Source organism: Gymnoscopelus microlampas (assembly GCF_963454915.1).
Source record: "Gymnoscopelus microlampas genome assembly, chromosome: 16".
NCBI classification, from domain to species: domain Eukaryota; kingdom Metazoa; phylum Chordata; class Actinopteri; order Myctophiformes; family Myctophidae; genus Gymnoscopelus; species Gymnoscopelus microlampas.
Genome location: NC_139953.1, coordinates 42,840,250 through 42,867,240, shown reverse-complemented (window position 1 = coordinate 42,867,240; position 26,991 = coordinate 42,840,250). Strand labels below are relative to the sequence as shown.

The window sequence follows — 26,991 nt, the reverse complement described above, 5'->3', positions numbered from 1 at the left end:
ATTTTGAAAAGTGTCGTACCAGGACATATAAGATATCCACTTGTTCGTCTCAAAAAACTGAACAACATATCTCGAAATTAGACCCCAAGTCCTTATCGTTGTCGAGTTATTGAGAGGGAAAGATTGTCAGCTTTGCAGTCTTTTTGCTGACCTTTGACCTTTTTCAGTGTCCTAAAAAATCAGGCCCGGTGCCATTAAATCCGGCTTACTCTCAATATGGATTGAGTGAAGTTTCAGATTTTTCAAAAATATCTGGAGCGATTAGTTCCAGAAAATGTGCTCGACGCCGCACGTTTAATTGAAATTTGACTGGAAGGGGTTCTGCACAAAATGTCAACATGTGACTTCTTGGGAATGAGACTGTGTTCACTCTAAAAATCACACCTGTGTGAACTGAGCAGTGCTTTAATTAAGTACTGTACTGTACTGTACTGTACTGTACTGTACTGTACTGTACTGTACTGTACTGTACTGTACTGTACTGTACTGTACTGTACTGTACTGTACTGTTACTGTACTGTAATGAACTGTATGTTACTGTACTGTAATGCATGCTACTCTACTTTACTGTACTGTACTGTACTGTACTGTAATGTATGATACAATACTGTACTGTAAGCTGGGCCCAGTTGTCCAAGTGCCCACGTTACCCTGGAGACATGATTCTCCACTTTGACCAATTTACATGAATTTTCGGCATATTCGTAAAATCAGCTTAAACAAATGTTGTTTTAGTATGTATGTGTTGATTTATATTAAATTTAAAACCACATATCTTATGTGCATTAAAATAATACTGTGGTATCACCACTTTTAGTAGGCTAAAACATCCTGAGAGTGAAGTGGGTTTATAATATAATATAATTAATGGATCAAGGAATGTTCCTTTACTATTATAATTATTTATAAATTAAATGGCACACAACTATTTTCATTCAGAATCCTAAAAGTGTGGAATGCGCCCTCCACATCCGGTCAAATTCCTCCACACCCCGCCTCCCTCCAGTCCTCGTTCACTTCCTCCTTCCTCGCGCGCAGCGTCACTTACATACACAGGCTGGGAGCACGACCCATGCAGAGAGAGAGAGCCACAACGTTGGTGCGTCGCAATTTCCAAACAACGGCACGAAAGCAGAACTCCGTTCAAGGTAAAATAGTGTTTTATTTTAACTTTTTGCACTATATTATTGTCTCAACGTTTCTAGCATGCCTTTACGTCGTGTTAAACATGCAGAGCATGTGCTGCTGGCCTATGCTAGCCCATGCAGCTAAGCTAAGCTACTTTGGCTTTGAATTGTGTGGACTCAAATGTTTGGCGCGAGTACAATTGGCTCTTTTATACATTCTGAACTCTGGTCTGATCTCTAATTTCTATTATAAACACATCACGTTGCCGTTCAAGCATGCACAGTCTGCTGAGAGTGACAGGCCATGGCTACACAGCTAACTAGTTATGGCCACACAACAAAAGCATAGCCTAGTTGCTTTATATATTTATTGACGTGTAGACCAGGGGTCTTCAACAGGGGGTCCTCAGAGTTACTACAGGGGGTCCGCCAAATCTTTGTGATAAGATTTTTTTTTTTTTTACATAAACCACTTAAACCCTAGCATCACTTTTCTGAGGAGAACTTTAGCCAAAAATAGCAGATCTACAAGCTCACAATGCCTCTTGAGCTTGTAGATCTGCTATTTTTTGGCAAAGAGGTATAGGTGTAGAGGGAAAAAAGAGCAGGCCAAGTAAAAAAATAAATAATCTGAAACAATTTTATATAGAGGGGGTCCCTGCTTCATCTCTTTCTCAGCTAGGGGGTCCTTGGCCTGAAAACGTTGAAGACCCCTGGTGTATAGACTATATAATGCGTGCTGAACACATTGTCCTCTCAATGTGCCTACAAAATCTGGCTACTGAAATGTGGTATTGTAGTTTGTTGGGTGTTTGTGGCTTGTCTATGTGACTTCTGTAAAAAGCCTGTAGATCTGCTATTTTCACAATTTGTGCCTCTTTTATATTTTGATAATTTCGACAATGTTTTTTTGTATATAGTTGATTACTTTTGATGCTAAGTACTTAAATTATTACTTCAATGTCATCTGGGGACCCCTTCAAAATCACGAGGGGACCCCCCCCCCCCCCCCCCCCCCACAGTACACGAAAAATAATTGCCTGTACAGAATAGAAAGAATCAGATGTGTTTTTTTCTTTATTTGAAACTAGTGTTGATTTTGACAGCAGCATTTTGTTTAGTTTTAGGCATATTTTAGTCATCTTACTGTATTCTAACCCTGTCACTGCCTTGACTGTATAACCATTCTAAACCTTTCACTCTGTACTCTAGCACCATTCAAATCTACCCCATTATATTATTTCATTTGAGACATTATTGTATTAGGGTGGTGTTAACATTATTGTGGGAATTGTGGTTGAAGCATGGAACATAACATTTACTAAAGCTGTAAAAACAGTTTATCATTGCTGGTATTGCACTAAAATGCTCATTTGAATAGGCAATTGCTTGGGCAGCTAAAGAGGCACATGTTGTGAAATGCATCTGTCTCAGCTAAGGGGTCCCTGCTTCATCTCTCTCAGCTAAGGGATCCCTGCTTCATCTGTCTCTCAGCTAAGGGGTCCCTGCTTCATCTGTCTCTCAGCTAAGGGGTCCCTGCTTCATCTTTCTCTAGATTTCCATGTGTACACTCTGAGAGTTATAGAGCTGTAAGGGTCCATTTGGTTCATATTCATAGCACATAGTATTCTGCTGCTAGTTTGCTTTGCTTTTATGTTGATATCTGAACAGGTATAACACCAATTGTATTTCCTTTGTGTTTGTTTCAGATCGATGGACAACTTTGTCTTTGAAAAACTGACAGAGTGGCAGTTACCAGATCTGGTAGACATATTTAGAGGTACAATATGTTTCCCATCCACATACATTGCTGTCACACATTAATGGAGTTGACAACTGCTTTTTGTAATGTACCTTGACATTTGTATTGAGCATATACATTATCTGTGCTATACTATTTGATTAACTGACAACAATTGACCAGCAGATGAACCCAGGTTGATTACGGTTAATATCATCTGTGTCAGTCAGAAATAGGATGCTGGTTGTCATTCAAACTGTTTGCTCAGCACCAAACATGGCTGCTGAGTTAATGGTCATGGTTTTTGTACTCCTCTAACACAGGGGTTCTCAACCTTTTCAGCCCCCCCCCAATTTTTTTATAATATTTGAATTGTGGACCCCCCATTTGTTTGACTTCTTTACACGGATACATATTGTGAAAATAGACAATCTACAGGCTCATAATGCCTCGCAACAGTTTCACAATATGTGGGGGGTCCCGACCCACAGGTTGAGAACCACTGCTCTAACCAGTCATGTTGAGGACCAAAACCAGGTGATGAAATTTGTCTGATTAGCTTTGCTGAGGGTTATCATTTGCAGTAGAAGTAATTCATTCATTTAAATCATCTGTGTTGGTCCTCATCATCGCAGGTACTGTAGATGACTACAGATGAAACCCATGTACTCAATTTTTTTTTCTGTTCCTCTGTTGGAAAAATAATGTGTCTTTTTCTCTTTTTTTCAGATGAGGGGATTGATCAGGAAAGTTTCTTTCTGTTAGATGATTCCACCATCAAACAGCTGATCCCGAGAGCAGGCCCTAGGCTGAAGTTCTTAAAACAATTTAGAGAACTTGTAAGTAAATAGTTTATTTCGGGAAGATGGCATACACTTGCTTCAAATCCCAAGTTTTAACTTTACCTGAGAGCTAAAATATGACTTATAGTAGGGATATATTTGCTAGTTGTTAACCATGCTCAGATCAGCTACCATGGAGTAACATTTTAAGAGGCACCAGTGCAACAATCACTGGACGACTGACTGAAGTTAAGTTTGTTAGCCACACACCGGGTGATTTTTTTTTTTGTCTTTTAAAAGTGGTTTATTAGTTACATGAAATCAACGCACTGGAACTACTTGATATGATGAATGGTTGTGCTATTTGTGTTTTACAGTCCTACGACGGAGACCAAAAAGGCCATGGCAGCAAGCATAATTCAGGCATTTCCCTGCTTGAAAGACTCATCAAGCACCAAGCAGTGGCAGCGTGAGTTTTTTCCCCTTTTTTTCGTGTTTAACCTTTTTTTTTGCTTTTCAATGTATTATTCATTTTGGTGACACCCCTAGTAAGCCCAATATATGCTCTGCTGTGATGTGTCGCTGATACTGAAAACTACAAGTCTACAAGCTCACAACATGTGGTCAGCCTGTAGGTCTGCAGTTCTCAGTAACGGACCGTTGAGAAGCATACATTGAGCTTAAAATGCTAAACCATTTAACAGACACAATACAGCTCACTCCTTTCAGAAAAACTACTGTGATGTGTGATTTTCACTGCTGTCATGCCCTTGGAAGCAGGGACAATAATTGGCCTTCTCTTGGGACAGACAAATGTGTAGAAAAACCCTGTTCTAATTCAAGGACATGCTGTCAAAAAATCGAAATGTGCCAAATCTCTATTCATTAAACATTTTGATTTCTTGGTAGGACATATGGTACACCCCAGTGCGGAAGGGGCATCCAGCCACTGGGTACCTGGAGGAAAGGCAGCGAAACGTCAGAAAGAAGCTGAAGTCAGCGCTGAGGGTGAATGGCCGAGCACCACAGCCAGCACCCGAGGATGGTCCTGTTAGAACAGCGGTCATACCAGGTCATTACTAAATGGAAAAATAGAAGGAAGTTCCAACAATGTGGCACATTTGCTTGCTTAAGTTTTCCCAAAACATAACATGCGCACGTTTAGAGAACACTGTTGCAGACAGAAAATCTGAGTAGAGCCTGATCTTAGTGAATGTGAGGAATTTTGGAACTACAGTAGCTTGTATGACCAGACACCACACAATAGCATTTATAGTTGTTTTAGAACTATTTTAACACTATTGCTGATAGGATGACTGATTACGCAAAACATCCATCTTTTAGTGACCGACAACATTTTGTTCTTTTTACAGAATGTAGTATATCAGACGAGCGGGCAGTACAGCTGAAGGAGTGGTTGAGAAGTAATTTGCGGTGTACAGGGCTAAGTGGATAAAGGACAACACCAGAGATCTGACTACCAGTCAGATTCTGGAACACTATCCTCACCTGACAACTAACGGCATGGTAAGAGGGAATATTGTACATGTGATGATTCATTGTTTATAATGTTTTGGTAGTGTGCCACATTTAATTTGACTTCAAATGTTTTCCATTTTATAGATCGCTCAGGACTTCCTTCTCTTACATGCGGACGCTGCGCCCAAACTCTACGAGACCTGGCTCCCAGTGTATGCAGAGAAGATCCTGCAGGTGGCACGACTGGAGCGGAAGTTACAGTTGCCGGTCGAAGGATTAACATTAGGTAAAATATTATTGAAATGGTTCTTTGTCAGTGGACAGTCCCTCTTGTGTCAAGAGTCCACAACTACGTTGACAGCCTCTTTGTGTGGGTGTGGCATGCACACAGCACACACTTTCAGGTACCCCAGGGTTTTCCTCTTCTCAGGTAGTGTCACCTTCAAATACCAGTGGGCACACCCCTTCCTCCTATAGCCTCGTCTAGACCAGGGTTTCTCAAAGTGGATTCCTGGGACTCTCTGGGTTACTTTAGTGGGGTCTACATTGACCCGTAAGTCTGTAACTGTGACAGTGTTACAAATGGAAACAAATGGACCCCAACTGGTCAATTATTTTCCATTTGTAAACTGTCATGGTTAGGCCAGCTTCTGGCCCAATGGTGGGAATAACTAAACTACAAACTAACCAGCTGCAGAGCCGCTGCACATAGCAGCATAGGTTACATTCTTGTTGGCTATTGAATGACACAATAAAGGATATGCCGTTCCACCTCGTATTGATACCTATGTCTTCCTACAGATGACATTGGGGATCTCACCCTGCAGCAGCTGCCAGCTTTGCTCCCCCCAACGGCTTACAAAGTTGGACGTGGCCGTGGCAGTAAAACGGTGCGCCACACCATTGCAGAGTGCAAGAAGGCCTTCATCGATCATCAGCCTGTAAGTCCACCAGCACATCTAAAGGGAAACTTTCCATTTTATTTTAACATTAACATATACCTGTTGTGTAAGTATTGAGTGTGTAATCTACAAAGCATATACAGCACACAGCGGGAGGACAAGAACACAGTAGGGCATTCACAACTACGACGCTTCACTAGTCGACGAGTAATCCTAAAAAGTTGACAAATAGTTGACTAGTCATCTAGATATGACCTCACCCCACCCGAAACAATAACATTGATTAATTCTTGTCAAAATGTCTCTGAAATAGGCTAACTACTACTCTTTGCTAGTTTAACATATTGCTTTACAAATACAGGTATAACAGGACAAGCTTATTCCTTCTGTTAATATACCTCCCGGTTTATCTAATAAGGCAGGGGTTTTCAACTGATTATGAGCCAGGGACCACCACCACCCTCCTCACTAAGAATCAACCTAGGGACCACCGTTGTGCTGCGAGGGGGATATAAGTTAACACTATATGCATTCTATGTCTATACAGTACATCTCTCACTGTTTCTCAACCAATGGACCACCAGTAGATAAGATTTAGCCTATCAGAGACAAAACTAAAGAACATTTTGTTATCGTTGGATACCATTTTGTCCACAATACTATGCTGTGTTGATGTTTGTACCATAGGAGTGACAAGACGCAAAATGAATATGTTTAACAATAAGTTAACTCTTATAATGTAACATGAAAACACATGGGCCCTTGACACCTTTTATTATTATTTTTTCTTTTAATTATACACTTATTTTTCTGTACTTTGTAGACATTTTGTCCTTACTCACTCTCACTTTTCTGTGTTTTTCAGCCTGGCACCAACATGGTGGAGTATCTCCAAGCAGCCAAGCTCAGCCAAACTGAACCCTACGTCCTGACACTTGGCAACACCCCTCAACAACCATCTCAGGTCTTCGCGATCATAGATGGACAGGCTTTGAAACAGGACAAACTTCTTCAGGCCGTCGCCGTCTGCTTCAAGGCCTACTACATTTTTGACATTGAGTACCCCAAAAGGTCCTACTCCTACAGAGTATTATCTATGTAATTCCACTACAAGAGTCCAACAAAATGGTTGAGTTTCTGCACACAAGAATTAAGGCTTGCCAGTAGAGCTCACACACACACCCCCCAACACATTACCCACCCAATCAACCCACGTATCCGTTAGTCATTGACGGCAGCCTTTTTAGCCAGGTGGCCATTGAGCTCAAATCTTTGCTTCTGGGGGGGGGGTCCCTGGAACAACATATTTTGAGATGGGGGGTCCGCGGCCAAATACGGTACATATAATTCTGGGGGTCCTTGACTTGAAAAAGTGTGAGAACCACTGATATAGAAATCTTATCTCCATTCTGTTCTGTTGGCAGGACTGCCAAAAAGTAAAGTTGAGTAATTCTTTTGAAAATGAGTCGGTGCTGTTTGGATGTGAATGTGTTCTGAATGCAGTCGTTCCATTGCCAGCTATGGTATTTAAAAGGATGAACTTGAGTGTTTGTCTAAAAGCAGAAATGTTTGCACAAATTTCAGGATTTTTCAAAAATAGCAGATGTATATACTGTATGTGCTTCTGCTTGTATATTGTGCTTGTATATGAGCTTGTATATCTATCTTTGAATAGCAAACGTATAAAATGCTTTTTATCCCATGTCTAAAATGAGACCGATGCGTTCCAGGTCTTAATGGGTTAATAGAACGCAAATGTTTGATAATGTTTAAAGGTCATTTTTAATGCTTTTTAATATAAAATGACTAAAAGAATCCAGCATGGTTTGTGTTTATTGCATTATGCTTTGCATCACCAAATCTAGCATGTATTTTGTTATAGGTTTGTAGTTAAACTGTAGTTTAAAGTAACACATATATTGTTGAATAAACCCATAATTGTTTTATTTAACACATGATTTGGATAAAACCACCCAGAATGATACATAATTTGACCCACAATTAGGTTGAGTATATAATAATTAATAAGGGTTGAATTTACTCAATTTACTCGGATGTAAAGTTAATTTAACCCAGACATGGGTAGAATATATAATAAATACTATGGGTTGCATTTACTCAGATGTAAAGTTAATTTAACCCAGACATGGGTAGAATATATAATAAATACTATGGGTTGCATTTACTCAGATGTAAAGTTAATTTAACCCAGACATGGGTAGAATATATAATAAATACTATGGGTTGCATTTACTCAGACATACAGTTAATTTAACCCAGACATGGGTAGAATATTTTAACTCATCCACTGGGTTAAAACGGACCAACCCATCTTGCTGGGTAAAATTAACTACTGCTGGGCCGGTGCTATAACTACCCAGGGGATGGGCTAAAAACAACCCAGAATGGGTTGTTTCTAACCCAGTGTTTTTCTCTGTGTGGAATCTAGGGAGCTACAAACAGTAGCCTGCAGTATACAACCCCAGCGTCTACCCAGAGTTTAACACAGCTTGAAGCGATATCCTGTCCCATCGACACCCTCTCTGACCTGCTTCTCACATCCTCCATCATCACACATCACACATCCTCCCCTGTGGTGAGAGTGAAGAGGCAAAGTGTTAATGGAGATAATCCTGGACTGTGTTTCTTTCGCGCGTCCAACGGGAGACAAAGTAACGTTCCTCAGGCCATGCACAGCCTCTGTCAAGCGGTGGAAACAAGTGTTTTTTTAGTTTTCCTGAGTGTTTTTAACTCATTAACACATTCACTGCCAGAGTTTTTTTTTTTACTCATTAAGACCGGGAACACATCTTTGTCATTTTAAAATGTCTTTGGGCTATTCTAAAATAGCAGATATACAAGCTCTGTAGACACAAGGCTCAAGTAAAAAAAAAATCAGGTCTTTTACTTATAACAGAGCATTTTTTGGTGGTATTGCTACTTTTACTAAAGTAGAAGATAAAATATGAGTACTTCTTGCGACCACTGGCTCTGTCAGGCTGACAGTATGCTGCTGGATGTGAGAACAGAGCGAGCAGCCCTGCGGTGGTAATTAGTCCAGTCTGTTGGTTGGGTCGGGCAGAAGGATTCACACATCACCAGAACTTCTCCTTCTCTCTCTTCTTTATTCAACTCTTCTCACTTTCTATCTCAACATTGTTCCCTTTTCTCCCCCAGATGTGTCTGCTTCCATATCCATCTTTAACAGTGAAGAGAGGAACTATAACCAAACCATGCAAGCCTTTGTGACACATATTATTATAATTATTATTAATATCTATGTGAAGTTGCATTGGTGAGTGAATGAGTGAGTGAGTGAGTGTGAGCACTGTGTGAATGTGAGTGCGAGTGTATGAGTGAGTGAGTGAGTGCGTGAGTGAGTGCTCAGGTATCTAGTTTGTCGCCGTCCGACCTCCCTAGCCCGTGTTATTAAAGAAAGACTGGCAAAAATGGCCAAAACTCAATCGAAAATCGGCATACGTTTTCAAGATGTTTTCGCCATTCTCTCCGAAACGGAAGGTGCAATCTTCTCAGTTCAAAGCTTGTTGGATGCGTGACTTTGAGGACATTAAGCACATCATGACACCTGTTCGGGTTTTTCGGGTTTTCGGGCCTAAAAGTATGGTAATTGTTCTGGCCGGGCCGAGCCTCGGACCGGCCCAGTAGGGCCCAGTTAGGGCCGGGCCTTAATTTTCAGGCCCTTTGAGAACTCTAACGTAGACAGGTAGATAAGTAGGTAGGTAGGTAGGTAGGTAGGTAGGTAGATAGGTAGGTAGGTAGGTAGGTAGATAGGTAGGTATGTAGGTAGGTAGGTAGGTAAGTAGGTAGAGTACGGAAGTAGGTAGAGTACGGCAGTATAGGATGAAGCAAAGCTACAGGTAAAAGAGAAAAACTAGGCTACAGAATACGTAGTAGGGTAACACCATTTAAAATAGGATCAAAATATAACAAACAATATAAAAGTTGACTCAACGTCTGACCTGGCCATCAATCTGCACCTGGACGGCTCAGGCTTCCATAATGTATATAGCCTACTGTATGAGCCATTGATGCGTAGAAATAGAGGCATGCAGTGTGTACGGTATCCATGGCAATAAGCATCGGCAAGTCCCCCAGCACAATAGATAGGCTGTGAACACTGAAATTAGGTGCTCAGCATGAGCCTCATCTGCATTTCAATCCAGTTCACTGCAACTCAACTTCGTGAACCACAGCAAACACGACAAAATGCCACAAAAATGAAAAGAAAAAAGAACTTGCTTCTCTCTCTCTCTCTAATCCCAGATGAGCTGCAGAAAAGCTGCATAATTTACAGCTACAGTACAAGCAGCCAGAAGAACAAGAAGTCAGAGAGATGGAAAACACAGTCACAGTCAGTGAGTTTGTTTCTGCAAACACACACAGTGAGGTATGTAAGTCATGTGTTAAACCGCTCTGCTTGCTATAAGCTTCATGAGAAGGTCCTCCACGGTGCCTCCGCAAGTTGTTGCTGCTGCCTCGACAGCAGTGGCGTGCACAGACATTTTGAGGGGCAGGTGCTCAAGTAAATTATACTTTTTTTTGGTTTACTGTACTTGGTCTGCTCTTTTTTCCCTCTACACCTATACCTCTTTGCCAAAAATAGCCGATCTACAAGCCCACAACGCCTCGCAGCGCGAGGCGTTGTGGGCTTGTAGATCTGCTATTTTTGGCTAAAGTTCTCCTCAGAAAAGGGATGCTAGGTTTCGAGTGGTTATGGTAAAAAGAAAAATCATATCACATAAAGATTTGGCGGACCCCCTGTAGTAACTCTGAGGACCCCCTAGGGGTCACCCTGTTGAAGACCCCTGCTGTAAACTGAAAAAAAAAGAAGTTTTTTTCCCTTTTTTTTCAAAAGGGCACTTCTGGTCAAGAGGGCAAAGGGCAGGTGCTCTAGCACCACCTAGAGTCTATCTGTGCACGTCCCTGCCTCCGCAAGTTGTTGCTGCTGCCTCGACAGGCAGAGGTGAAAAGTAACTAAGTGCATTTACTCAAGTACTGTACTTGAGTACATCTTAAGGTACTTTACTTGAGTATTTCCATTTTTTAATACTTCATACTTCGACTGCACTACATCTCACTTTGAGAGACAAATATTGCAAGCAAATATTTACCACAATTATTTGAAAACGTTACGTTACTACTAGTTACTTTGTACATTTAGATTTTGACACGAACAAAAACGCGACGATGCGATGCTATGCGAGAGTGCAGACCAGCCGACACCTGGATCGCTGCCCTCTTTTTTTTTTGACAAATTGAGTACAAAAGACCCCAATGGAAACAAGCCATAGTGCTCTCTTGGGTTTAAAAAATCCTCTTAACAGGCCTTGTATTGAACTGTACTTCCCTGTGCTTGTCTTTGCAAACTGTTAATATAAGTATTCAATCAATCAATAAATCCACTCCATCCTGTCTAGCATCAGGGTCTTGAGTTCAGCAGTGTTGTTAGCTCCGTTGTCACGTAGCAGGCCTATTTCACCTCCTAGCTGTGCCTTTGGGTCGGCTTGCTCACTACCAAAACCATTCCCAGATTATACACAAAAAAAAATCATACGCAGTGTGAAGTGAGTGGTGATATTTATGAGAAATTAATTTCATCATGCATCTCGGTAGCCAATCACAGCACGTCCTGCGAAGTGACGTGCTTACATTTTTAGCGGCGTTAGAGCGGTAGCCCTCTATACCTGGCTTTTGCGTCAACGTTCTGATTGGTCAGACACGTCAACAAAGTGATTGGTCAAGCTTCACGTGACACGTGGCTATAAACACATTATAAACACTTATTGATGACAAAATGTATCAAAGGCGCCGCTACCTTCACACAGGTGTGATTTTTTACATTATTATGAATTTTATCATGCGTCTCGCTAGCCAATCACAGCGCGTCTGCGAAGTTTGAAGTTAATTTCATCATGTGTCTCGCTAGCCAATCACAGCACGTCCTACAAAGCTTAGCCTATGGGCATGTTTTAAACAGCATGGCGGCGTCACAGCGAAAGACAAATTTTCACGACGGAAAGAAAAACTTTCGCCACGGATGGGTCCTAAACCCTCTTATAGGAGCGGTTGCACCGCTCAAAAAATCTAGATTATTTGAAAATATTTGTCAGCTTCATCATCTAACATCAGGCGGCTACTAGCCGTCAGGCTAACGCTTAATCTCTTGGAGAAACGCGTGGTGTTCTAATGATGTGTTCTCGTGCCATGCCATGAAGAACAGCAACACTGTCTCTCCCTTGCCAGCTCAAACACACATTAAATGTGTGCCATCCATTGCGTGCCGCTGTACCGCGGGCAGCCAGTCAGCATTCTAATCAGCCTGATGAAACGATATGACTGCAGAATGAACAGTCCTTTCGTCCTACTTAGCGACGCTCCATTGATTCGCAACATCACTTTCGTGCGGCGGATAATGGCGGGGCTCATGCAGACGACACTATAGCGTCGGACCGGAATTTGACACCGGGCGGATAATGCCACCGGAGACAAGCAGCACGCAATTATGAGCGTCGTAAAAACGTGCAGCACGCGGCCTTGTATATCAGTGGTGGAAGAAGAAGTACTCAAATGTTTTACATAAGGAAAGGTATCAATACTGCAATGCAGAAACACTCTGTTACAAGTAAAAGTCCGGAATTAAAAAATGTCCTTGAGTAAAAGTATAAAGGTATTGCCATGGAAATGTACTTTAAGTACCAAAAGTAAAAGTACTCATTATGCAGAGTGTCCCATTTCAAGTTTTCAAATGTATACAAATCTTTTGAAAATAGCCGATCTACATGTAGATCGGCTATTTTCAAATGGCTGAAATGTATAGGGTCTGAAATGGGTTATGTATGTTTTTTAACAATAATACAAATCTACACAGTAACTAGTAACTAAAGTTTTCAAATAATTGTAGTGGAGTAAAAGTACAATATTCTCCTCTGAGATGTAGTGGAGTAGAAGCAAAAGTACTGAAAATTGGTAAATACTCCAGTTAAGTAAAAGTACCACACACTTGTACTTAAAGTACAGTGCTTAAGTAAATGTACTTAGTTACTTTCCACCACTCATGGTTAAGGACAGTCAATGAGGCATCTGGGACAGAACGTCTGGCATGTCATAATGTCTTCTTGCCTTTCTGCCACGGTGTGCGTGGCAGCTGCAATGAGGTTTTAATGTGATTGCAGCGTGTTTGTTGTCCCTCCTCCTCCCTCTGTACCGTTCCCCCCGGTGAACGTGGTTGTTGATCGGTCGCTAATGTACGCTGTGTGTGTGTGTGTGTGGGACAGGTGTGACAGTCACACGTGCATACTGTGGTGGTGGCTCTCCGTCCTTCCGCACGACCTCTGAGCAGTGGTGTAAAAAGTATACTCTCATGTTTAACTTAAAAAGTATCAATACCCTAGGTGGGGTTGGCGAAAGGGCCTTTCCGCGTGTGGAATGTGCATGTTCTCCCCGTGTCCCTTAGGGCGACGCATTGTGAGCTTGTAGATCTGCTATTTTCAAATGGACAAAATGTATATAGGCCTGAAGTGGTTAATGTATGTTTTGCAATAATAATCAAAATCTACAAAGTAACTAGCAACTTAAGTTTTCAAAAAAATATTAGTGGAGTAAAAGTACAGCATTTGGATCTGAGATCTAGTGAAGGAGAAGTAAAAGTAGTGGAAATTGGAAATACAAATTCCTCAGTACAGTACTTAAGTAAATGTACTTAGTTACTTTACACCACTGACAAACACTGGGTTGATCAGGGATGTTTTTTGATCAAACTACTCAGGCTGAAACAAATTATTTCAGCCTGAGTGTTATGCAACAGGGAAGACAAGACAGGCATTTCTTTCATGTACACGATTTCAAATTCAAATTATTTTTAATGAATTCACTTTAATGCGTCCCTCCTCATGCATACCATGCATGATACGTCTCTATCAGTGCTCTTTGTCAATATGACTGCTGACATCAGGAAAAAAAAATCTTTGATTTGGTCACAGATCAACTAATCTGAGTTCCCAGAAGTTTTCGCCAGCTCTCGCATACAAACAGGAGGGGCGAGGAACTTCTGGGCCAAAACCCCTGTATTTGTGGGCGGGATGTAACTTACAGTAGGCTACGCTCAGAATCTGAGCGGACACGCCTCTTACCGGTCTGAGAGCTGTGCAACTCGTCTAAACAGTCCGACGAGAGGCAAACAGCAGTACACAACAATGGCGGCCGCAATTTCTCAATGAGAAATTGCTTCCCGTCGCTCCTATTTACATGCAACACCCACTGCATGTGGATCCCGCCCCCCTTTTCTTCATTGGCTATTGATTTGAATCAGAAAGCAGTGGCCGCGCCACTGCTGTCCAGGCTCTGAGCCGAAGTCTCCCAGACTAGTCACAGATCAACCACCGATGACATTCTACAGCTGCTGTCATCCATGCATGATGCATCTATGGCGACTGGGAATACATCGATATTATACGTATGTAAGACTAGATATCTTTTCGGATTTTTGGTCATCGTTGCTGTTGATAACCCTGGACACAGCACAATAGTGCTGCGACAAGATTTCTCTGCTTGTGAGGCTACAAATAAAGATTCTTGATTCAAGTGTGTACATCTCGGGTCACAGTTCAAAGACTGGCTTCAAAGACAATTTGTAAGGGGCAGAGTCAGTCACAAGAAATGCACCCAAAATCACAATTCCCTGGTTGAGAACAAAGTGCCACAAGAGGTCTCAAATCCCATAATCCCATGTATGACTCTCTGAAACACACTGCGCACACCCCTATGCACACACACACAGACACGGAAGTACAAACAAGATGAACATTCAAACACTCTGTATTAACCCTTTAAGACCTGAGGTTCCGATTCTACAAAATGTCTTCTAAATGCTAACAGTTTTCTGAAAAAACGTATGTTTCTATATCAGTGGTGCTCAAACTTTTTCACGTCAAAACGATATGTATTTGGCTGCCGAACCCATCTCAAAATATGTTGTTCCAGGGACCCCCAGAAGCAAAGATTTGAGTTAAAAATGTTCGCTTTAAAATATATATATTCAAAGATTTGCACACATTTTCACGATTTTTCAAAAATAGCAGATCTACATGCTCATAGCGCGGCACTCGGTGCCGCGCTATGAACTTGTATATCTGCTATTTTTGAATAGCCAAAGTGTAAAATAATGCTTTTTAGCTCAAATCAATAAGTGAAACAGATGCGTTCTAGGTCTTAAATGATAAATAAGGCATAAGTAGGCTACTGTATATGTGTTCAGCATACATACTCTCACTTTCTGAGGCGCGTGCAACAGAAACAGGTCATTATTGCAACGTGTAATAGCGTGGAAATAATCAATAATAATGGGTGTTGGGGTGGCTGCCACCCACCCAACATCCCATTACACACACGTGTGATGGAGACAGCTGGGAGGAAGAGGGCTGGTCAGTGGCACGGGGGGGATAATGTCCGGCCGGGGGCGGGGGGCTATTTAAAGGTAGGAAGGGGCCAAACACCCGAAGGGCTAATTACTGTTAATGCCCATGTATTTCAGACAGGAGGTGGCTAGTGACTAGCCATATGGGTAATCATAGACTTGAATAGCGTTGCTGTCACGGCAGAAACCACTTATCTCCATATTCTAACCTTTTGTGTTTTTTTTGTAAATGAACATATTGACTGCCAATCGCGTAGAGCTACGCGAACCTATTTAAAGCCGCCACGTGCCAGTCGCGTAGACCTAAGCAAAGTGGTGTTTTTTTCGGAAAAAAGTTCACATTGCACTTTTTTTAATTTTCGATACGGCACATTTCATTGTAGCACCACCGGAAACGGAATTATCCGGGATCCGGTTTTGCCGATCCCGTCGGCCTCCGTTCTAATGACGAAACTGAAACGCCATTCTGTTTAACATAAACCATTCTAACTACAAGATGGCGACCGTGTTTATCAAATGGATTTCACTGCTCGACGCAGACACATCGCGGATGTGTTTACAAACACTTTAATGATCGATCTTAAGGATTTTAACGAGGTCTATGGCGACGTGAAAAAAACAAATAAACAACAATAAAATGTTGGCACTGGTGAGTACATTATGAGATTAACCTCTGGCATGGAATGTGTTAATGCACTAGTTGATCATACTACAGCGTCACACAAAAGCATCAAAAGTAGAAAATCCTTCGCACTGAGTTTTGAGCTTGTCGATCTGCTACTTTTGATATTTTTGAATCCTGAAAAGTAACAGTTTTGGAGGTTTCCACCCGACATAGACGATACATGGAATGATGCTAAATATACTGCAGCTTTGCTTGATAAATTGCCCCAAATTAGACACTTATAGTCAGTAAAAAGTTTGCGCTGAATGTCAGATATTTCACACTACTCATTCAGTCTCCGTCACAAAACGTCGAGCGGCTCATTCTACCAAGTTAAAACTAATTAAAAACTATCTGAGTAGCACATGGGGATGGGAAAGACTGAGAGGACTGACCATGTTATCAATATAACCCATTAAGACCGGGAACGCATCTGTGTCATTTTAGATGTCTTTGGGCTATTCAACGTAGCAGATCTACAAGCTCATAGTGCGGCACCTGTGTGTTGCACTATGAGCTTGTACTGTAGATCTGCTATTTTTTTTAATCATTTGTGCAAATCTTTGAATATATATCTTTTTTAAAGCAAACATTTTTAACTCCAATATTTGCTTCTGCAGGATTCCATGGAACAACATATTTTGGCAGCCAAACACAAGTTTGGGGGTCCTTGGCATGAAAAAAGTTTGAGAACCACTGATATTATAGCAACTTAAGTATTTAAAAAAAACATTTACAATTTAGAAGACATTTGTAGAATTCCCAGAAGCAAAAAAATATATGTATTTAAAGATTTGCAAGTTTTAAAGATACAAAAAAAAATTTGCAGATCTGCAAGCTCAAACTCATAGCTTGTAGATCTGCTATTGTTGAATAGCCCAAATTATAAAATAATGGTTAAAGTGGTTACACAGATGCGTTCCCGGTCTCGATGGGTTAAAGTGACTAGGTGAAGATGTTGAACACACAGTGGATGACTTCGCAGGGTGCCAGGCTCATCAAGCACCCTTGGTGAGTATCTAGGCTACTTGATGAACTGAGACCGCCGTGCCAATTTACCTATTAATTAACAGGAGGCATTGCTCATTAGTGGAGCCAGGTACCACAGTGACATGAGCGCTGCAGGGGTGCTGAACTCTGTGCATGTGTGGGTGTGTGGGTGTGTGGGTGTGTGTGTGTGTGTGTGTGTGTGTGTGTGTGTGTGTGTGTGTGTGTGTGTGTGTGTGTGTGTATGTGTGTGTGTGTGTGTGTGTGTGTGTGTGTCTGTGTGAGCGCCAGAGCACAATGTGTGCCGTACGTGCAAGTATACACACTGTGGTGTTTTTTAGTTTCTCGTTTGTCCGTTGTAACTAATGAATCATCGAAATTGAATATGACCTACTAGAGTTGCGGGGGGCTACGCCCCCCTCAACCCCAGCCGCGCACGGGGCCCAGCGTGGCCGCGTGTATATTGGGGTACTGAAATTGCTGGAGTAAAACTGTGGAAAAGTAAAAAAAAAAAAAAAAAAAATTTGAAAAAAATATATTTTTGATGTTTGAGGGGGACCCCCGCGGACCCCCTGCTGGTCGACGGCCCCCCTGTGGAGTGTTGGGCCGCGCGGGGACCCCCCTGGAACATGGCGGACCCCTTCGGTGTTTTTTTTTTTTTCATGAAGGTGGTTGCTTGTTTCTGGCGCTTGTTTTTAGAGAACCTGGCATGCCAACGACTTGGCAACCCGACTTGTTTGTTTTTGTGTTTGGGATGAACATGGCACGTGAAGGACGGACATAGTGTGATCGAGACATGAGTGAAGTGAAAGTAACGGCCTGGGTGGAACAAAGGAGGTACGTAAGAAGGGGGGGGGGGGGGGGGGGTTGAAGCAAAGGAGCTGCGTGTGTGTTGGTGTGGAGGAGATGGGCAGAGTGCAATGGCGGCGCAAGCCAGCGCATGCTGCCGCACGTTACACCAGAAATGGTGCCTGGAGAAAATGGTGACCAAAAAAAAAGTTTTGAAAAAAAGGAAAAAACCCCCGCAGCGGCTGGCAGCTGTTGTGGTGATGAGGTCGTGCGCACGGTAAACGGTACGAAGCTGCCTCCCCTTCCGTTTTGTCCGACATTTGGTGAGTAGAATTAATTATGTTGCGCGGTGGAAAAGCTGTAGTGAGCAGTGAGATGTCCCCTACGCGAGGCGTAAATTCAGCGCGGCCGCCGTGGCGAGTCAGTTGCCGACATGTGGTCTGGCGGTGCGTTGTTTATTCGATAACAGAGCTGTGGGGTGTCGCACCTAGGGTGCGGAAGTTGCTCGCCATTTATATAGTTAGATAATTAAAAATCCCAAATGGTCTAAATAGCGTTTAGTTCACTCATACAGCTTTGTGTGTCCAGTGAACCCCCCCTGCTGTGCAGAGCCAGTGGTCATCTGCTTGTTTTCCCATGATTTATACAATTATTTTATTATTAACGTGACATCGTTGCTGTCGGGCAGAAATCTCTAATCTCCATATTCTACCTTTTTTTTTCAAGTAGGGCATTCATTATTTCGTAAATGAATGCCCTATTTGATCACACTACATTACTACCTCATGATGTCCAAAAACTATTACTTTTCAGGATTCAATTTAAAAAATCACACCCTGTGTGAAGAGAGTGGTGCCTTTGATGAGCCCCGTATTGTCATCACCCGTGTTGTCATCAATGTTTGTGTATTGGACAGACATACATACATACCGACACACGGACAAAGTCACGTATAGGAGTGGTTGGCACCACTCAAAAATACTGTAGCCAGGCACAGCAATGGATGGATACTGATCTCATTACTGCATCTATTATACCTCTGTCTGTCTGTCTGTCTGTCTGTCTGTCTGTCTGTCTGTCTGTCTGTCTGTCTGTGGAAGGTGGAAACCTCTTATGTCCAAAACTGTTACTTTTCAGAAAGTATCAAAAGTAGCAGATCTACAAGCTTCATACAGCGTTTCGAGCTTGCAGATCCGCTACTTTTTGATGCTTTTGTGAGACGCTGTAGTATGATCAAGTAAGGGCGTTAATTTACGGGGGGAAAAAAACGGAGATAAGAGTTTTCTGCCCAACAGTAACGATAATATGACATCATCCTGTGATGTTCTGTACACTGACTGACTCACCGCTGTAGGTGACGATGCGGATGGTGGAGTCTCCCTCTCCGAAGCGTGTGATGGGGGTGAGGCGCACCTCGTAGGACTCGGGCTTGATGAGCTCCGTCAGGTTGTGGGTGATGAGCTCTCCTTTGTTGATGTTCCCCTCCACAGGGATCTCCTGCTCCCACCAGCGCTGGAGCCCCGTCTGCAAAGGAGGAAGAAAGCATTGTTGATTTTGACGGCAAATTTTGATTTAGTTTTAGTCGTCGTCTTTTGAATAAAATTACATTAAGTTTTAGTCATATTTATTTCAGTCACCTGAAATGTTTTAGTTGTAGACTAGTTTTATTCTAGCACAAGAATAGAAAAACGTACACTTAAAGCTTCAAAATGAAAAGAACTAATTAAGCACGGTGCGAGAGGTGTTGTCTGAGTGAGGCAGATATGGCGTGAAGAGCAGGTCTGAGCCCAAGATAGTCTCAAGGCATCATTGTATGGGAGTCTATACAGTCCTTTTATGAATCAAAATTATCTAAGCATATATAGCTTGCTGCTTAACATAAATGGAAATTCTAAAATAAAATGTAAAGAAACTTTAAAATATATTTCCGTGAACATAAATGACGAACAGATGACAGCTTTCCCGTGTTCGGCTTTTGGGATGTATAGTTCCAAACACTATATACAGTATTAGCGTTCAGAGATTGTGGAATAGTTGTCTGGCTACACGAGACTATACCCGAAAGGAGTTCAGTGTCCATGAGCAAGGCACTAGAGCCACTTCAGTATCTTTGTTTTAGGTTACAGAATATTTAAATAATAATAACACAATCTCAAGACCTGGACTTGTCAGACAGCACAGCAATGCATTTGCATACCACTGGTCTGCTTGCTCAATCATCACAAGTTTCTCCAGATAAGGCAAGCTCATTTGTATAATATAGTACATTTCAACAACAAGGCAATTCAAAGCGCTTCACACAAAACATTAGGAGCATTAAGACATCAAGACACAGATTAAGACAAAAAGAAACACATCATAAAATACATTCAACAATATCATTGTAAATCGTCTCTGTCGGCGATGCAAATGTAAAATATAGGAAAGCACAGTAGTTATTTGAATGCCGTGGCTCTTCAGGAGGCTATAGCCGCCCTTCGTGTGATTAAATATACATGGACATGCAGTCCTACGGTATCTAACACGATAACAAGCATACATAGATTCCTTTTTGTGACATCATCAACAGTTCATTTGATGAAGGGGTCGTTCCTAGACAATGGAAAGAGGCTACTGTTGTCCCTATACCAAAATCCTCCCCATGCAACATAGATGAATTGAGGCCCATCTCATTAACAGCTCAACTCTCAAAAATATGTAAACATTTTGCTGCGAACTGTATTCTTCTTACGTTTTGGATCACTCCAAACCTAGATCCCACGCAGTTTTGTAGCCGACAGAACCGTTCCATTGCAAACCGAAAATGCAAAGTTGTACATGTCACTTTCATGAGACAAAAAAACAGCCCTGCCAACACTTTGCATTGACCAAAACATACAAGTCTGTGACACAGTAAAGGTGCTGGGGGTTGCCATTCAAGCTGACTTGAAATGGGACAGCAGGGTGGACTATACTGTATGTTGACCTCAGCCAATAGAAAGTTTTTTGTCCTACTGTATGTCGCCTGAGGAAATGTGGGGTCCGAGACCCTGAATTGGTTTCGATCTACACTATGATGGCTATGTGCGCCCAGTGCTGTAGTATGCAGTCCCAGTCTGGCACAGTTCCTTGACTGTCGACCAGACTAAAAGACTGGAAAGAGTTCAGAAACGGGACTTGCAAAATCATACTTGGCCGGAGGTACTCACACACCCTCATATTGTGCACCCTAGCAGCAGTGGTGGAACATAACTAAGTACATTTACTCAAGTACTGTACTTAAGTACAATTTTGAGGTATTTGTACTTTACTTGAGTATTTCCAATTTCCAATACTTTTACTTCTACTCCACTACATCTCAGAGGCAAATATTGTACTTTTACTCCACTATAATTATTTGTAAACTTTAGTTACTAGTTACTTTTCAGATATAAACTATGATATAATGAAACATACATTCACCACTTTAGCCCTATTTTATACCTCGGCTATTTGAAAATAGCAGATCTGATGCGACGCGTTGTGAGCTTGCAGATCGGCTATTTTCAAATATTTAGTACTTTTACTTTTAGTACTATAAGTACATGTTGATGCCAATACTTTTGTACTTTTACTCAAGTACATTTTAAATGTTGGATTTTTACTTGTAACAGAGTATTTTTATATAGCAGTATTGGTACTTTTACTTAAGCAAATAGTACTTTTTCCACCACTGCGCAGAGAGGCGCACTCCAACTTCAGAAACTGGCTACCCCGCCTCAGGAAGGACATCTCTGGTCGCCAAACAAGGAATGGAGACGACCTGGACACTCTAGCATGCCATACTGAGAGATACAAGAAATCACCAATCCCATATATGTGCAGACTTTTAAATGTTATGGATTTTAGATTTGTGTTTTAGGTTATTAGATTTTTAGTATAGTATTTTTTTTTTTAAGTATTTTGTTAAAAGGTTAAAACACTATATTCTGATAGTAATCATTGCTATAGAGTGTTTGTTCAGTAACAGATGTCTCCCCACCTCTCCAGCTCTTTAATAAACAGAAAATACATTTTCCGGTAGGTGTCAAAATCTCAGCCAATCAGGAGAAAGAACCCATTTTAAGCTTAATTTTATAGTGTTCCAATTGTGTCTGCTCATTTCTTAGCGTCATCACTTCCAATTGCACTTGTTTAATCTATATCCTGATTGAGTTCTCTATCCTGATTGGATAACATTGGAAATGAAACTGAAACTGAAACAAAAATGCATTTTCTGTTTTATAAAGAGCTGGAGAGACAAGGAGACTCCTTTTACTGAACAAACACTCTATAGCAATGAGTACTATCAGAATATAGAGCTATTTAACACTTATTTTAACCAAAGCAAATCACTTACCCTACCTTTAATGGCATCTGTCTTTTTAAACATCTGTGATCATGCTGGGAGCTGAATAAACATTACATAATTGAACAAAAAAAAAGGAAAAGTACAACATTTGGATCCGAGATGTAGTGGAGTAAAAGTATTGGAAATACTCAAGTAAAGTGCAAATACCTCAAAAGTGTACTTATGTACAGTACTTAAGTAAATGTACTTAGCTACTTTCCACCACTGCCCACAGACATAATTGCATAGTAACCCATACTGTTAAATGGTTATACCACGCAACAGGACACACCTGTGGGGCATTCATCATGCACCATCAACCCAGCAGGTATTCTTCACTCTGTCATCTCTCAAATGTCATCACATTTAGAGGCTGCTGTACAGCCTGAAGTGACAGACAGCTTATCATCATCAGTGGACAGGCAGGCAGCTGTGGGGTGTCTTCCAACATTGTCCAGGTAATTACTTAATTGGTATACTGTCCTCCTCTCACCATCCTGCATCCACTGATGTGCTTTATAGTGCTGCTATACCGCCACCTTTCTCCCTTTCAATGTCCTTCACATCACAGTTTTGTGATCTCTCTCTCTCTCTCTCTCTCTCTCTCTCTCTCTCTCTCTCTCTCTCTCTCTCTCTCTCTCTCTCTCTCTCTCTCTCTCTCTCTCTCTCTCTCTCTCTCTCTCTCTCTCTCTCTCTCTCTCTCTCTCTCACACACACTCATATCCCAGTGGTGGGAAAAAGTACTCAATTGCTCTGCTCAAGTAAAAGTATCAATTCTGCAATGTAGAAATACTCTGCTACAAGTAAAAGTCCGGGATAAAAAATTTACCTGAGTAAAAGTACAAAAGTATTGGCATCAAAATGTACTTGAAGTACCAAAAGTAAAAGTACTAATTTATGCAGAATGTCCTATTTCCGGTTTTCAAATGTTTAAACATCATTTGAAAATAGCAGATCTACAAGCTCACAATGCGTTGCATCGCGACGCATTGCGGGATTGTAGATCTGCTATCAAATGGCCGAAATGTATAAAGGGCTGAAGTGGTTAATGCATGTTTTGTAATAAAAATCTACAAAGTAACTAAAGGTTTTCAAATAAATGTAGTGAAAAGTACAATATTTGGATCCGAGATGTAGTGAAGAAGAAGTAAAAGTATTGGCAATTGGAAATACTCAAGTAAAGTACGAAAGTACCTCACAATTTACTTGAATAAATGTAATAAATGCCTCTCTCTCTCTCTCTCTCTCTCTCTCTCTCTCTCTCTCTCTCTCTCTAAAGTCACAACAGACTAAACAAAATTGAATTGAATAGTTTTCTTTGCATTCCATTTTACCCTGTCGTTTATTGACTTAAGGGTTCATGTCATTTACTCTATACTTTCATTGTGTTGCTCCAGAGTCAAGATAATAGCGTAGCTAAATGCATACATTTTAAATTGGCTTGGTAATTCAAAAGCTACTATTAGGTAGGTACTATTAATCGGTTAAAAGAAAAAATAAGAACAATGTCTCCACTTCAAATGATGGTGCAGAGTGCACACTCCATTCATATGACTATCAGTGAGGACAACTTAGCATTATCTTATTCCTTTGAAGTTTGTGGCATAATTACTGTACGTGCTACGATCCTGTCTCACTACCCTGTCATTAAAATACTTTTTAAATATAGTCTTGAACTCAGAAGATAATTGTATATCTTGTCTTGTCTTGTGTGTGTATAGCAGTAATGAGAAAAGTGCTCAAATGTTCTACTTAAGTTAAAGTATCAATACTGCAATGTAGAAGTACTCTGTTACATGTACAAGTCCGGAATTCAATATTTACTTGAGTAAAAGTACAAAAGTATTGGTATCAAAATGTACTTAAAGTAGAAAGTACTCATTATGCAGAATGTCCCATTTCACAAGTTTTCAAGTGTATGAAAATCTTTCGAAAATATCAGATCTACAAGCTCACTGTGAGCTTGTAGATTTGCTATTTTCAAATGGCCAGAATGTATACAGGGCTGAGGTGGTTAATGTATATTTTGTAATAATAATCTATATCTGCAAAGTAAGATTTCAAATAATTGTAGTGGAGTAAAAGTACAATATTTGCCTCTGTAGATGTAATGGAGTAGAAGTAAAAGTAAAGAAAAATTACATTTACTAAATAAATATAAAAATATGCTTAGTTACTTCACACCACTGGTGTATAGTTTATGAGGAGGGGTGATATCTAAGCATCACATCAAACACTGATCTTCTAATTGTCTTCAACTGAAACCGTACGTGTTGCATTGACCATGGTCTCTGTACTTGTCCGTATACGTTTTCAAATTTCCACCGATGTTTCCCGCCACTTTGTGCCACGCTGTGAGCTGGCAGATCTGCTTTTTTTTTTTTATCTTGAAAATGTGTGCAAATCTTTGCTTCTGGAAGGTCCCTGGAACTAAATATTTATATAATTTTGGGGGTCCTTGGCACGAAAAGAATTGAGAGCCACTCGAGTAGAGGAAGCCAGCAGAGAGAGAGAGAGAGAGAGAGAGAGAGAGAGAGAGAGAGAGAGAGAGAGAGAGAGAGAGAGAGAGAGAGACCAATAATGTGAACGAGAGTGAAAAGGAAAAGGTGGGATGATAGCATTAACCCATTAAGACCTGAGGCCGATTACATTCTTTTCCCGCTAAATCCTAACGCTTAAAAAAAAAAAATGTATTCAAAGATTTGCACACATTTTCACTTTTTTTTTTCATAAATAGCAGATCTACAAGTTCATAGCGTGGCACTCGGTGCCGCGCTATGAGCTTGTATATCGGCTATTTTTTTGAATAGCCAAAGTCATCGTAAAATGACACACAGATGCGTTCCCGGGCCCTAATGGGTTAAAAGCGGGCGGGTATATAGGTGCGAGGTAACAGTACCAATTAAGCCATTACCTGGAAAATGTGGACGCTCCACAATTAAGACACAATTGTTGCCATTACAGCTACAGTAGTTCACTGGGATAAATGGAAAGACACCTTTCTAGATAATTGCACATGATTTGTCTCTCTGTGCCGATCGAGATCCTTTCAAATTCCCCACTCCTCCCTCTGGATGAACAAAAGGCATTTCAAGGCACGTTAACCCTTTAAGGCCGGGAAGGAAACGCATGTGTGTCATTTTTAAGGTTTCTTTGGCTATTCAAAAAATAGCAGATATACAAGCTCATAGCGCGGCACCGAGTGCCGCGCTATGAGCTTGTATATCTGCTATTTTTAGAAAACTCGTGTCCCTGGAACAAAATATTTTTAGATGGGAGGGGGTCCGCGGACTAATACATATTATTTTGGGGGTCCTTGACACAAAAAGTTTGAAAACCATTGATAATAATAATGAGCAACATAATCAAAATGTTGAGTTTTTTTTTTGAGTGAATTTGTAAAAAGATTTGAGTTAAAAACTTTCGCTTTAAAAAAGTATATATATATGCAACCTAAAGATTTGCATACATTTTCACAAATTAAAAAATAAATAGCAGATCTACAAGCTCATAGATATCTGCTATTTTTATATAGCCAAAGAAATCTTAAAATGACACAGATGCGTTCCCGGTCTTAAAGGGTTAATTGGAAAGAATTACATGGTATGGGTTCTGCAGAAGAAATAAAGTCTTATGGAGTGTGCGTGTGCATGCGTACTGCCGTGCGTGCGTGCGCTCTACCGCGAGAAGACAAAGATCTCAGATGCAGGGGTGGAAGAAGTACTGACATTTTTTTACTTGAGTAAAAGTATCAATACCACCATGTAGAAATACTCTGTTACAAGCAAAAGTCCGGTATTCAAAATTTACTTGAGTAAAAATACAAAAAAGTATCGGCATCAAAATACTTTAGAGTACCAAAAGTAAAAGTTCTCATTATGCAGGATGTCCCAAGTTTCCAAATGTATTAAAATTGTTTAAAAATAGCAGATCTACAAGCTCACAATGCGTCGCTTATTGTGCAAAATTGCTTTTTTTCTTTTCGGTTTTCGGTTACTTTATTTTGGTTTTAGGGTTAGGGTTAGGTAGGGCTCGGTGCCGCGCTACGAGCTTGTATATCTGCTATTTTTATAGAGCCAAAGAAATCTTAAAATGACACAGATGCGTTCCCGGTCTTAAAGGGTTAAAAAGGACTTTTCACAGTGTTTGTGGATATCTTGTTGTTATGGTTACTCAATACTGACGATCATCTGGAGGCCAATCTGATATAATGGGCATAGTATATTTGGGCATTGCTGACATCATAGTGATGACGCACGTGCCATGGCGATCAGCTTAAAGGCAGAACCCCGCAGAGTGCAAATGAGAGTGATCAACCAAATACCGGAACCTCATCTGTCACTGCTAACGGCCTACCAGAGCGACCATCTAGAGAATACCTGACTGCATCACCTTCCCTCACGAACTCACTGAACATCAGAAATTGTGTTCTGATCCAATACCCTGGGGGGATTACTGGCTTACCTATATTGGTACTGGACACCATCTAACTTACAGTGTGTGATTGCCATACCAATATAAGTGGTAGCAGGTGCAATAGGACAGCTATTTAACAGTGAACTCAACTACGCCTACTCCCTCTTTTCCTCAGTGGTGCTGGTGTTAGGAAATGTTACGCTGGGCCGTGCATCAAAAAGGAAAACAACATTTTCCCGGCTACCAAATCGGTATTCTTGCTGCTGTGGTTGTTGGCCAAAAGGTGTACGCCTTTGGAAGACGCACGCACAAGCGCTACCCTG

General features: G+C 41.0%; 2 protein-coding genes across 2 annotated transcripts in view; one reads left to right on the top strand and one right to left on the bottom strand.

The window, feature by feature from the left end:
- Positions 1–26,991, bottom strand: part of LOC311062689 (MAM domain-containing glycosylphosphatidylinositol anchor protein 2) — a gene marked incomplete at both ends in the record, with an annotated part of 584,351 nt that overhangs the window by 58,554 nt on the left and 498,806 nt on the right. Inside the window, 1 exon segment of the mRNA XM_084081896.1 lies at positions 19,251–19,428. Coding sequence (XP_083938022.1) covers positions 19,251–19,428 — 178 coding nt within the window.
- On the top strand, positions 1,044–7,799 carry LOC311062696 (uncharacterized protein). Its single transcript, XM_084081905.1, has 9 exons — positions 1,044–1,148; positions 2,837–2,907; positions 3,598–3,707; positions 4,028–4,119; positions 4,560–4,722; positions 5,024–5,177; positions 5,274–5,415; positions 5,931–6,070; positions 6,897–7,799. The coding sequence occupies exons 6-9, from the start codon at positions 5,175–5,177 to the stop codon at positions 7,131–7,133; spliced, it is 522 nt and encodes a 173-aa protein (XP_083938031.1). The 5' UTR covers positions 1,044–1,148; positions 2,837–2,907; positions 3,598–3,707; positions 4,028–4,119; positions 4,560–4,722; positions 5,024–5,174; the 3' UTR covers positions 7,134–7,799.

Coding starts and splice junctions, on each gene's coding strand:
- LOC311062696 (XM_084081905.1), top strand. Junction 5,416..5,930: donor GGTCGAAGGATTAACATTAG/GTAAAATATTAT, acceptor GTCTTCCTACAG/ATGACATTGGGGATCTCACC. Junction 6,071..6,896: donor CCTTCATCGATCATCAGCCT/GTAAGTCCACCA, acceptor TGTGTTTTTCAG/CCTGGCACCAACATGGTGGA.